Genomic DNA, 14,685 nt, shown 5'->3' with positions numbered 1-14,685 from the left:
AACAGACCTTTAAACCAGACTGATCTACATTACTGTTGTAACATATTGATGTGCCCCGCACATTGTTGTTATTTAACAGTTAACCATATGTTTATCATTTACATGTTACATTCATAATTTTTTAATGTACTTACCTGTTTACTTTATTTCCTGAGCTAAACATTATCCAATTTATCTGAGTGTCCACATCTCCATTAACAACTCACAAATACATTTTTACCTCATGAGCATATTGTATAATCAATCATTTAAACAAAATGTACAGTGAATTGTGTTAAGTTTTCCAATGATTTTATCGTTGTTGTTTGATAAAGATTCTTCCTGTGTTATAAATATACGACACTATTTGCTCAAGTATTTCATATAACTAATAATTATAAAGGTAACTGCTCAGTGTTTACTGTAAAGCACTGTATTTTACCCTTTTAAATCCAATTTTATTGTCAGAAAGTTCATTGTTGTCAACATGTGTTCCACCACTTTGTCTTGAATGCTGGGACATAGGTTAAATTTTACTGTATTTTTTTCGTCTGAAATATTGTAACTGGCGGAGAAAAGATGAAAATACCAATCTCAATTATGAATTCTGTAGGTTTTACTGTCAAATATTGATTGTTTAAGTAATTTTGATTGATTTTTATCAATTTCCATTATGGCGACTGTTCTTAACCGCTTCCTCCCGGTATCCATGGAGCGCATTCCTTAAATGGGTTATTTTTGGGACTGAGCATTCTTTTTGTTGGTCATTATTTGGGCATTTTTGGGGATGGGACATAAACGGGTTTTAAGTGGGTTTTATTTGGTCTTTGTCCAGTTTTTGGTTTTGTCCATCCATGGGTATAAAAGGAGCGGTTTCACTATTCAAAACACTTAAAACTTTCATAACATTAAACACTTGTCGCATAACATCTTAAGCGGAATATTACAGTAACAGAAACGATCATTGTTAAAGTACGTTTTATTGATAAATCTGAATAAGAATAAGAAACATATTTAATTTAATTGTAATTCCTTTTCGCTTTTTGCTACTATTTTATATATTTAATAAGCCTGTGTCATTGCGCTTAATTTATTAGTGGACTTTAACCTTAAAAGACAACGTGGACACTCAAATTGTTAAAAGGCATTGTTTATTTGTTAACATTATATGCCAAGAACTGTAACAGTTGAATTTTGACGCTATATAACAAGCCATTCAATGGCAGAGAAATAAAAAGTAAAGCGTCACACGTACAGACTTGTTTTTGATTTACACTGATGTTACTTTCCAACAATTACAAGCCCTATAGAGCTGGGCGCTACAATATTGATATCTATTCTGTGAAGCAATATACAAAACCCATGCTTATTACCTTTTTCTGAAAAGAATGAATTTCAGCTTGTTACAAGCTGAAAATACATGCCTTTTTAAAAGACTGCATATAAGGATTTAAGATTCCTTTACATACTATTTTACAGAGGTAAAAGCACTGTAAATAGATCTAAGGGCTACTTACCGATAATGGGCTAAATGGCTGTCTGGATGTAGATTGTTGGGGTTGGTAGTCCGGGTCATTGCTGATGTTGCCTGAACATTGCCTAGGCTTTTGGGCATTCTTGTAGCTTTTGGCACGACATTAAAAACAAATGACATTACTGTCTGTTGGATCTAGAGCAGGCAAGACCCTTCACAGATAGTTTTTAACAGTGTCAGTCACGGTGATCAATAAGAGCGGTGAGTATTATACTTTACATCTTTTTTTTACCAGAAACTGTTGTTGCTAATACGCAAACAGTATTAAAATTATTGCTTTTGTACATTTAAACTCGGCACTTTTTGTTATATACAGATATCTACCTAGTAAACATTTGAAAGAAATAGCAGAAAATCTCAGTTAACATTAAATACTCACTGGATAGATTTTCCCCCTTGAAAAAGGATATTATCGTTTGATCAAAGATCTTAAAATAAACCTGTTTATTAAAAGATCTTTGTTTGCATTGATATTGGAAAACAAATTAAAACTCTATTTACACACGCAGAAGACGACATTTTCCACAATCAAATTGATGTATTAATGTTATCTTAAATTGTTAAGAAAAGTTTCATTTTAACTTTAATTTGTTTCCAATAACTCAATTTATATAAATGTCTGGTAAGTACATGTATGTCTGTTCAGTGGAAATAACCTTCCTTTAATGATCCCAAATAGGACCCTCGTACTATCGCATGTGCATATCAAAAATGTTTCGTTTGCTCTAATGCTTGAAAATGAAGAACCCAGAATGTATCAGTAACTTTTTTTATAAAATATTTCATATTATTAAAAAAGTTATTAAACAAAGCTCTTTACAACAACCGAGAACTACTCACTAACCAGTAAAACAGTGAAATCGTTCGTGATCGCTAGAATGGATTGTATCATAATCATACGATAAAGTAAGCCATAATTATGGACCATGAACTGGTAAACCATCATGTTTTAAATATAAAAATAATTGCTTATCTAAATGCCAACTTACCTTCAAGATATCGGGTATCTCTGACTTTGGAAAATGCGTTGTCTGCACTGTTTACATTGGATACCGACGCTATTCGTACCCTGTTATTTCCGAATGACGCGTACCCAAAATCGTTACATATGGCTTCTTTTTTTAACACCAACATTGATAAGATCACTATTATTCCATTTCAGACTTAAAACATCCAATAAATTTTGGAAATTATAAGTGGTATTTTAAGTAGTGTTTTTTTATATATAGGGTTTAAAAGATAGGTTCAATCATGCATGGTGGGTTCTCGGAGATCAGCACTGGGTAACACATTTTTTTTAAGTTAGATATGAGCGAGCAATAACACTGTCACAAAAATATAGTATTTTGTCTGTTGTTTTTGTAATTGTTTAAGACAAAGTTTGTCACTGTGTTCTCGCGCGCTGATGTTGATGAAACAAAGAAATTTAGTGTAAATTTGCCATTTTCCTGTGTGTGATGTACTTTTATCATGATTTTCTTTCAATTGAAACATTGAGGCAAACTTATAAAATTTGACTTTTTGTGCAATTTAATTGTTATAGAAGATGAATACAAAATAAAAAAATGACATTTTTTAAATTTTGATTTAATTGAACTTTTGGGCGTTTTTTGGTGTTAAGTGAACCATGTCCTTTCGTATTAATCAGTCAAAAGGCTTAAAAGGAGTTGTCACATAAAAAAAGCATTTCATGGACAAACTATCGCACCTTGTGCAGACAGCATGGTATCCAACAAGCTCCCTATGACTTCTGTGTGCTTAAGTAACATAATTACTGAATATGTGTGTAATAGCCTTCAAACATAATAGAAAATTTCATGAATATGCCTTCAACTTCAAACAATAATGAGCATTATAAAACAAACAACTACAGGTCAATTGTGTATGCTTACTGTTCGTAAACGAGTTTTTGTAATGTTCTAGCATACAACGACCCTTCCACAAGTCCAGTAGGCTGCAACTTTCTGCTTTTGATAAACACTTTTGAGTCATGCAGGCGCGAAAATATTTTTCCACGGCCAAAACTTCTCTGCATTCTGTATCCCTCTCTTCGAAGGATGTCTTTACTTCAGTCCAGTTTTTCCTGGCAGGATAAAGAACTGTATACAATATATTACTTGCAAAAAGTATTATCCATGCATTCAATACCAGTTATCAATGTGGGGTAACGTTCACCGGCCACTGTGCACTAAAGTGTACATAAACAGCAATTTCAGTGATTCAGATTGCAGATCAGTGATATTCATATTGAAGTTCACCTAAATAGGACAGCTGTAAAATGTTAAAATTTTCATAGGCAGGTTTGTCCTAAAACATACCAAAAACCTGGGCCCACTTTTTTAAACATATATTGTAAGAAGCCTTACACACCCACTTTTTTTTACAGATATTGTAACTATAGAAAATTTAAAACAACATACATTTAAACTTGTATATGCTCTTCATCACAGACTGTTACGTGTTCTCAAACAATCTAAAACAGGGCTGATATAATCATTATTGGATGAATTTTCAGCAAAAACAAGATGATAAGTTAGTGTTAGTGTTTTATCCATTTTTTCACTTGATTGTCAGTTAAAAAGTGTATTATTAGACATTCTTTATATTTCATTTAATCGATTATTTTGTTGTTGTTTTTGACATACCATATAGGACAAACTATGCTGGTTGTTAGCCAACATAAGGCTTGCATTAATGATAGACTGTCTATCTAAAACACAGTCAGTCTGTATGTTGTCATTTAATATACTATTATATCTTAATATAAACTTAATAAAGCTCCAATTGCAGAAAAAATGGTCCTAATTACATCATTATTTGACATAATCATTTTATACATGTTTTCAATATTTTATATTTACTTGAGAAACACTCAAATTCCATAGCTATTTGCAGATGCTATAGATTTGGGAACAAGAGGGCCAAGATGGCCCTAGTTCGCTCAACTGAGGAGTCAGTTAATTCAAGCTTTACCAAATGTCAAACTTTCCCTAGATATTGTCCAGACAAACATCCTGGTCAAGTTTCATCATTATTGAACCAAAACACTGGCGTATGGAGTGTTTTTGTTTTTGTAAGATTTGACCTGGTTACCTATATTTTGAGTTGACCCCCCTTACCAAACATCAAAATTTGCTTACAAAAAGAAATATTATGACCAAGATTCATTAAATCTGAAACAAAATTTGACCTCTAGAGTGTTTACAAGGATTGTGTTTAATATAATGAAAATTTGAACAATCTAAGGGCAATAATTATGGCATTAATTAATTGATTTTGCTCATTATCAAACTTGACGGAGATCTTTCAGCAACTTTGATAAAGAATGCTTGAGAAATGTGAATGCTAGTGTGTTTACGGACGGCGGACAAAGACAAATCCTAACACCTCACCTGAGCAATCAGGTGAGCTAAAAAGTGTGTTTTACCGATATGAGCCATTTTCCAACTTGTCCGAAAAACCAATAAAACCAGTATATTGACTAAGTTTCACGATGATTAGGCAAAAAATGTGACTTCTAAAGTGTTCAATCACAAGGTTTCTCTCTAGTCACATAAGGAAAACTGTCCCACTTCCCTGGCAGCCATGTTTTTTTACCGATCAGGACCATTTGCGAACTCATCTGAGATATATATAAAACCAATCTTTTCACCAAGTTTCATGATGATTGATCATGATCAGTAGAATTGCAATAACTCGAGCTGGCAATTTCTCGAAAACTGGCGATTACTCGAGCATTAAAGGAAGTCCCTAACACTTTCCTTTAATTTCTATATAAAAATACCCGCAATAACTCAAACATGCGATTTTTGATAACTCGAGGATGTGTGCTAGTCCCTGAAAGGCATTTAACACCTGATTAACTGGCAATTATTCATAGACACTTTCTCGTCTGGTCTGTGCTAAAAATATTCATGTTGTAAAAACAGCGCAATCAAGCGCTTGATTAGGTGTGAAGTTAGTCGCAGTTTGAGAAACACTGCAACTTGTCATCTTTTGAGATGCAGATAAAACCTACACAGTTTTAATGATATTTAAATAATTACCAGCAATCAATTATTATGATAAAATGTATGGTATAAACGAGAGCGTAGCAGATAGTACATCGGACATCGGAATCTTTTAACTGAATTCCTTCTTGTCATTTGCGCTGCATCATGGCAACACAGAAAGAAAGTAGTCTTACAAATTGTAAAACTCCTGAGCAATCTAGTAAAGGACCCACTTGTGGGGAAATAGCTAGATCAGGAAAGCTTCTGTTACCTTTATCGGGTAACGGAAGTTGTATATGCTTCATGTACATTGAATATTGTTTGAATATTTTTTATTATAATGTGTCATGTGTATGTTGAATAAATTAAATGAATGAACGATTATTTTTATTGTTTAGTTGAGTGTACTGTAACCGATTTTTACAAAGCCTTTTCTTTTTCAAGCACCGTCTTACATGTAAATAAAGCGTTTGCAGTCAGAAGTTAAGCATTACCAACCGAAACAGTGAAAACAAATAATACCATGGATTACTCGAAATCTGAGATTACTCGAGCATGGAGGTCAGTTCCGTGCTAAACCATTTTCGAAATCAACTCATGTATCAACGAAACAAATGTTCTGACCAAATTTCATAAAAATTGGGCCAAAATTGTGACTTCTAGAGTTTTCACATGTTTTCACTACCCGGGTGTACATTGTCCAGGGTAATCATGGAACTTAGGCTGGAAATCCATGGTATAACATGGAATTCCATGGAAATCCCTGGAATTTGAAGCAGTTTCCATGGTTTTCCAGGGTTTTGTTCTAGAAATGTCCATGAAACGTGGACTTTTTTTCCAAGCATTTTCCAGCCTTGGATGGAAAAGCATGGAAAAGGAATGGAAAACGCTGGATTTAGGCTGGATAACCATGGAAAATATTTCCAGATAGCATGGAAAGTGGAACATAGAATTTTTTAAGCATGGAAAAGACTCTAACATTTTCAGCTGACCCTGGAAAAAACTTAGACTTTATAAGAGGAAAAAATAACTTATAAAAATGCGACACATTTTATTCAAAGTAAATCAGAGTTCAACAATTTACACAACATATGAATAAAACATAAAACAATGTGCATAGTTTGGGCAGAAATAGTAGTAGTTATAGTAGTAGTAGTAGTAGTGGTAGAAGTAGTAATGCTGAGGCTGGCAGTAGAATATGTTGTAGGAGTAGAAGTAAAAGTGGTTGTTGTATAAGTTGTATAAGCAGTTAAACTACTTATAATTATACTATTGGTGCAAATTTAAATGACAGTAGCAGTAGTAGCAGTTATTATTGTGTTGTTGTTTTAGCATTTACAGGAATAGTAGCAGTAACGGTAGCAATAGTAGTATAAATAATAATAACAATACTAGTAGCAGCAGTAGTAGTAGTAGTTAAGGAAGTAGCATTAGCAGCAGCAGCAGTAGTAGTAGTAGAAGTAGTAGTAGTAGAAGTAGTAGTAGTAGAAGTAGCAGCAGCAGCAGTAGTAGCAGTAGCAGCATCAGTAGCAGTAGTAGTAGTAATAGCAGTAGTAGTAGCAATAGTAGTTGAAGTACTAGTAGTAGTAGTAGTAGTAGTAGTAGTAGTAGTAGTAGTAGTGGTAGTAGTAGTAGTAGTAGTAGTAGTAACAGCAGCAGCAGCAGCAGTAGTAGTAGTAGTAGTCGCTGCAGCAGGAGTTGTAGTAGTAGTAGCAGCAGCAGCAGCAGTAGCAGTAGTAGTAGTAGCAGCAGCAGCAGCAGGAGTAGTAGCAGCCACAGCAGTAGCAGCAGCAGTAGTAGTAGTAGTAGTTGAAGCAGTAGTAGTAGTAGTAGCAGTAGTAGCAGCAGTAGTAGTAGTAGTAATAGTAGTAGTAGTAGAAGTAGTAGTAGTAGTAGTATAAGTAGAAGTAGCAGTAGTAGTAGTAGTAGTAGTAGTAGTAGTAGTAGTAGTAGTAGTAGTAGTAGTAGTAGTAGTAGTTGTTGTTGTTGTTGTTGTGGCTGTTGTAATTGTAGTAGTAGTTTTGCAGAAGTAGTAGTAGTAGTAGTAGTACTAGTAGTAGAAGTAATAGTAGTAACTTTCAAAGCAATGTCTACAAGTTTAAATTCTTTAACCCTGTTCAAGGTGTATACACACTCAATATTTAACTACAGTCCAGGTTTGCAATTAACAAACTATCTGATAAACCTGTGTGTGAGTCAGATATGTCTGCTGCTAATCTATTGGTTATAAAATATCACAGCCTTTTCTGATTGGCTGAGTTCAAATACAGAAAGTTTACCTGTTAGATTGAAATTCTGGCGTATTGCAGAAAATAATTATGCAGGTTAAACTTGTTGTTAAAATGAAGTTAATGTAATGTTCACAAACAGTAGAGTTAATGAGTTTTTCCATTAACAAGAATTTCTTAAAATTATAATGTATGGATATCATTTGGAAAGTGACATGAAATGTTGTTAAAAAGTGATGCATACAAGTGTTTCAGAAGTCTGTCTAGGAATAGAACAACAACTGAAGGTTTGTGCTTTTCATTATTTCTAAATATTCCTTTAAATTTATTCTTCTTATGTCATCATTGTAGACCTTTTTTATGTGACATTTTAGGTAAAAGTATGGCAAATATAGAAGTTTAAAAGCAGCTGTCACACACATTTTCACTAAGTGCAGTTTGCAGCTTGATAAAGGAAGTCCTATGTGGAGATATTAATAAGCTTGAATGTAGTATCGGAAGTTTATAATGCATGGCTAGGGAACTGAGGCTAAGGGAGTTATGTGCTGTGCATGATGAGAACTCAATGCTCATTAATGCTGTTAATGTTTATAAATAAATTAATTAAACCAATAGCATTGTTTTTTAGGTTTCACTGTGCATTTTCATACCAATAGAATTACACATCATTCTAATTATAGCAATAATAAATTTGTACTAATCATACCTACAAATTTTGTTATGCTATGCTTTGTGATGTATTAACTTCATTGTAAGTTATTATTTAAAGACCATTTTACTAAATATTTAAAACAATACTTGAATTATTTTCTATATACATTTTCATTATGTGCTTTAACTGTAGCTGACCAGTTGATGGAAGATACTGCAGAGTTTGGCAGGGAAATAACCCAAGACAGCAAAGCGGCTCTTTTGGCGCATTTACCAAGAGGACTAACATGGCCACAAATTCATAGTAAATATTGTTATGCCCCGGGCTCATATAAGTAATTAAGTGTTAACCACCTGAAAGTATTTTGTCTTTTTGGTATCCAATATTTTGGTCTAGTTTCAATTACAGGTTATTTTTATATGAATTAGCAAATTAGCATAACTTTCATATAGCAATATCTGAATATAAAATTCCTATATATGTGTGAGTTTCCAGATACATGCTAGTGTACCCCGTTTTGGGGCATTTAAGAAAACAACAATATAAATTTCAAAATAAAAGAGAGTCATATAAAAATATAAGTTAAATCACCAATTTATTCACTTGAAAGTCTCAGTTTTCCTGTGTGGTTGCCTGTTTGCAAGTAGATTAAAGCCCGCTTGCAAACTTTAAGAGAATAAATTTCAGTAAATGGAAAAGAAATAATTGCTAACTACTTAGGATCGTAAATGTTCGCTCAAATACAAAAAAGCCAGATGTACCGAATTGAGCAGTGATATGAAATATCTAAAATATATTAAAATATGAATGAGCATTGAAGTATAGATATTCAATCATATGATTGCTGCACATTTACTTTTACAGATAAATGTAAAAAACTTATGACTTTCTTGTAATATTGTTTGCTTTGTGTTTCTTTCAGAGATCATGCAGGAGCCGTACAGTATAACAGCAGTACAAGTTCTATAAAAGATCCACGACCTACTGAAGCCTAGCTAATTAACAAAAAAGTTTTTAAAAACTGTAATTTTATCCCACCTGGGTACTTATAATTTACTAAGCTGCCTTCACAAGTTTTAGACTTGCAATTATATTTTAAACTGTCACTTGGAAAGTAATACATGTACATGCATTATGTTCTGAATTTCTTTGAACAATAAAATTATAAAAAAGTATTTTAATGAAATTCAGCACCTAAATTGCATTAAAGTGAAAGTAGCTGAGAAAAATAGTATCCTTGTGCTCATGGGCAGCTACATATATTGTGACAAACATGAAGTAGCTAAAATAACTTTAATTTTTCATTTTGTTTCTTGTATATCCTTTGTACAGGGTTCGTGAATTGTTACTGTATATTACTTGACTTGCTTGTATTTTGTTACTTTGAATACATGTTGTTAAGGTTGCATTATACTTTTTAACTTTTAAAGTAGCGCCTGTTCTGTTATGTAAGGGCCTGATTTATGATAATGGACCTAGAGGCTTTGTAAGCATGTATTAAACAACACTTTTTTTATCTGAATAATTTGTTAAATAAATGTAACACAATTTGTAATCTGATGTTATATTTTGATGAATTGTGAACAAAATAATACATCGAAGAAACTAAGGCATTATGTTGATTTTTTGTTTTGTTTTAATCTAACCTTAAATTATGATTTATTTAAGCTGTGAGTATTGTATTCATTTAATACATGAATATTGTTTTTAGACCAGAAATTTCTTTTTCTATTCAGTGACCATGGTAAACGCTGGACAATTTTCCATGTTATACCAGGCATCCATGGAATATTAAACAAAGAAAAACCCTGGAACATTTTCCAGGGTTTTCCAGCCAGCATGGAAAAAATACCGTCCGAATACTCCATGTAATCTGGAAAACCCTGGAAAAAAATCCATGGTTTTCCAGATTACATGGAGTATTCGGACGGTATTTATTCCATGCTGGCTGGAAAACCCTGGAAATTGTTCCATGGTAATTATTCCAGGGAGCCTGGAAAACCATGGAAACTATTCCAGGCTATTTTCACATACCATGGACAATTTTCCACCCTTTTTTTTAAATATTGACGCTGGAAAAGGCTGGAAACTTAGTCCGAATACTCCAGCCTCATATTTTCCATGGATTTCCATGGAAAACCCTGGACAAAGTACACCCGGGGATATACATATAGGCGGCCATGTTTATTCACCGATCTAGAACATTTTCAAACTCTTCCGAGATATCAATGAACCAATGTTTTGACCAACTTTCATGATGATTGGGCAAAACTTGTTACTTCAAGAGTGTTTACAAGGTTTCTCTATAGCCATATAAGGAAAACTGCCCCGCCCACTGGCGGCCATGTTTTTCATCGGACCAAAACCACTTTTGAACTCAACCAACATATCATTAAGGCAAACATTTCGACCAAATTTCATGACGATTGGACCAAAAATGTGACTTCTAGAGTGTTAACATGTTTTCACTATTATATATAGAGAGAAAAATGCCCGCCCCCTGGGGTCCATGTTTTTTCACTGATCCGGACCATTTTCGAACTCATCCTAGATATCAATAAAACCAATGTTTTGACCAGCTTTCATGATTGGGCAAAAATTGTGACTTCTAGAGTGTTTACAAGGTTTCTCTATAGCCAAATAAGGAAAACTGCCCCGCCCACTGGCGGCCATGTTTTTCAACGGACCAGAACCACTTTTGAAATCAACCAACATATCATTAAGGCAAACATTTTGACAAAGTTACATGAAGATTGGGCATGAAATGTGACATCTACAGTGTTTACAAGGTTTTGAATTTTTTTTACCTAGTGACCTAGTTTTTGACCCAGCGTGACCCAGTTTCAAACTTGATCGAGATATCATTGGAACAAATCTTCTGACCAAGTTTCATGACGATCGGACATGAAATGTGGCCTCTAGAGTGTTTAAAAACCGAATGTGGACGACAGATGGACGGACAGAAGACGAACAAAGACCTGTCACAAAAGCTCACCTGAGCAATCAGGTGAGCAAAAAAACACGGCCCATTAGGGGGCATTGTGTTTCTGACAAACACATCTCTTGTCTTTTTTTCATTTACATGTAATAAGGCAGTTTTTCTTGCAGGGTAGAAGGAAATATTAGTTGTTTTTGTTAAAGTTTACAACATTTTGAAATAAATGTCCAATTCACTCGGATGGTTTTCTTTGTCACTCCGTCCTAATCCCCTGGTGGTGAAAGTCACTATCTTAGGCGATTCATAAATACCCATTACAACAAAATATATCATATCATATATCTCAATACTCATTACACCTTAAGATCAGTTGGTTGAAACACAGCTTTTCTTTTTTTTGACCTAATGACCTAGTTTTTGACCCAGCATGACCCAGTTTTGAACTCGATCCAAATCATTGGGACAAATCTTCTGGCCAAGTTTCATGAAAATCTGACAATAAATGTGACCTCTAGAGTGTTTACGAACAAATGTGGAATGACAGACGATGGACGGATGGACGGACGCATGGACGGACGGACAATGGACAAAAACCGGTCACAAAAGCTCACCTGAGCAAGCAGGTGAGCTCAAAATTCACTCTTGTATATGTTATGATATTTATTATATGGATACACATGTATGTATGAATGTAAAATTCACAGTTGCTCTGTCCTTTTTCTTAAATATATATCATTATAAGGCAATGATTTTTTCAACATTAGTTTCAGAGAGTTCAGCTGTCATGCACTGTCTCCGTTTTTCCTAGCCAATTTAAAATAATTGGCAGGGGTTCTGAAATAAGCTGTCCGAGTCGTCAATTTCCCCTTCCGGACAAGCAGTTTTTCAAAGCTGGCTTGTCCGGGGACGAGTAAAATTTCCGTGGTAAACATTTTTTGACAACGTAACTACTCCATTTTCCGAAAATCAAAAACGAAAGTTTATATAAATAGCTAATGATTTATCTGCGGACTGGCACACGTTTCAACAGCAAGGTAGGTAATTTTCCAACAATAATTATTTAATGTAGTAAACCAGTCCACGCGTATATAGCAACAGCCAATCACGCATAAGTCAAGATAACATTTTCAGTAGAGAAACCAGCACACATGTCTAAAGCAACAGTCAATCACGCATCAGATAACATTTTTTGTAAATTGCAAATGGCCTCATACATGTTCAACCGACATGCAGCGAACATTATATGTTTTTTTTAAATAAAATGACTTCAACGTCAAGCCATGACGCAAATCAGACCAATGATAAAATCAGTTCGGCGTCGGAGAAGACGAGAAAAAAACAAGTATGAATATGATAAAGCCTATGACGCCAAGCGGAAACGAGAATTTGTTAAGTCTTGGCTAAATGATTTCCCTTGGCTTGAAAACGTTGCCGGTGTGTGTAAATGTAAACTTTGTAAGGAGTTTCCTTTCTAGGAGATAAAAGTATGTTTGTATCATTTGCTTAATCAGTAATGATCTTTTCTTTACCTATCTTAAAAGTACGGACAAGTACTTCTTTGGTACGAACAAGTGAATTTGTGGGTCCAGCTTGTCCGTGGACAAGTAGACTCTTAAAATATTTCAGAACCCCTGATTGGGATTTTTTTAATCGATAAAATGACAAATTTGAGCATTTTTTATCAATAAAATTGACCAATTAGAATGTTTTTATCAACACATATTTACACAATATAGATACATCAGGCCTTTTCCTGACCATTTTAGGAAAAAAATGCAATCCATGTGAAAAGTCTACTGATTTGGAAAAAACTATAATTCAAAATCATATTAATTATAGTTATATACATTGTTAGTTGTTTATGAAATACATTTGAGATATATTTATCATTAGACAGTTCTTTTAAAAAATAAAATTGTTAACTTCTGGAGCGGATTTTTTGTAAAAAATTGGGGAAAAATAGAATTATATACTCTTTCTTGAGGGAATTTAAGCCCCCAATTGCCATAAAAAAACACTGGATTCATATATCATGCAGTGCCACCACCTCCTATCATTAGTGCCAACTCCTTGGCATTGGCTCCCTCTTTTTGGAAAAACACAAAAAATAATAGTTAGATCTGCAAGATGCTAGTGTGTTTATTCATGCAGCAACTAGTATAATGTTGAACACAATCGTTTGAGGTCGGTTGCGAACTAATAAGGTGCAAATTTGCTTGTCAGATAGACAAGACATCGAATTTTTCAAAAACTCCACCATGCATCAGCTTATAAAGGTCCATACATTACCAAATTGGTTGCTATGGAATATTTCTGTACATTTTGTGGATGAATTGATCTTTGCTGAATCACATTACATGCCCAATTTTTAAATAATGCAAAATATGTTGGTAAAAACATATAAAACCCACTCAACTTGGAGAATAATCTGTGAAATTTCAAAACATCTAGTCTTAAGCGCCATCGCGGAATTAGTATATTTGGCTCATTTATTAATGCATTGCAAAAAAGAGGTGGCGCCTGTGATTATCAGAGGTGATATTATGCACACAATACACAATTTCCAAGAGGATTCTACCCTGTTGCCATCATCAATCGTCTAAGTAATTTGAGGTGATGCAATCATTGAAATATAAACCTAGGGGCTGATGGGTGTGGTAGATGACAAAGACAACAAACTGTCACACACGGCAGCAACGTAATTTCTCATCTGCATAATTTTATAGCATGTATTGCATGCCTGTCAGCGCTGTGGCTCATGCAAAGTGTTTGCTCTCATAGGCCAATACAACAGCGCTCTGCCTTAAGCGGGGGCTTAAGTTGGTTAAAGAGATACATGATTTTGACATAGGATAGTAAATCGGCTCTCAAATTATTCGGTGTCAATATTGCTTTAATCTAACGAATGACTAGTCCTATGTTGTCGTTTCTGATTGCCAAAATTACCAAAGGCGATTGAATCTTTCAGCTAGCGATTAAAGTTTAAAATGTGAATGAAAATGGCGATTGCAAAAACCCCTGATATTTCTGTATAAGTATATATTATTCACTACTTTTAAAGAGAACTCTGTACCGATTTCCACATGTAATCGCCATAAAAGCTCCAGTAGCCAATTGAATAAATTTGGATAAATCTTATCCAGCGGATAACTTGTGGTTTGCTTCAATATTATGATATCTTTTTTGTAGATAACCAAAAATTATCTGCGGTATAAGAGATATCCAGATTTACAAAATTGGCTACAGAGGTGGTAATAGATAGTCCACTGATAAGAGATAACCGGATGCCCGTATCATATATTCAAGCCACTTAACACAGTCATGTATACCTACAGATGCATCACGGGAAATTTTCGGGTAAC

General features: G+C 34.1%; 1 protein-coding gene across 9 annotated transcripts in view; it reads right to left on the bottom strand.

Annotated features, from left to right (window-relative positions):
- The window catches only part of LOC127861598 (speract receptor-like), a 767,747-nt gene that overhangs the window by 572,849 nt on the left and 180,213 nt on the right, over positions 1-14,685 (bottom strand). For all 9 annotated transcript variants that reach the window (XR_008040289.1, XR_008040290.1, XM_052400229.1 and 6 more), the window contains one exon: positions 3,406-3,596. Coding sequence is in view for 7 of the 9 variants with exons in the window: in XM_052400229.1 (XP_052256189.1) it covers positions 3,406-3,596 (191 nt within the window). In the remaining 2 variants the exon portion in view is untranslated. The remainder of the gene's footprint in view (positions 1-3,405; positions 3,597-14,685) is intronic.

This window comes from Dreissena polymorpha, chromosome 16 (genome assembly GCF_020536995.1).
Source record: "Dreissena polymorpha isolate Duluth1 chromosome 16, UMN_Dpol_1.0, whole genome shotgun sequence".
Lineage (NCBI taxonomy): Eukaryota > Metazoa > Mollusca > Bivalvia > Myida > Dreissenidae > Dreissena > Dreissena polymorpha.
Note: the sequence above shows the minus strand (reverse complement) of the source record. Positions and strands in the feature narration are given on the sequence as shown.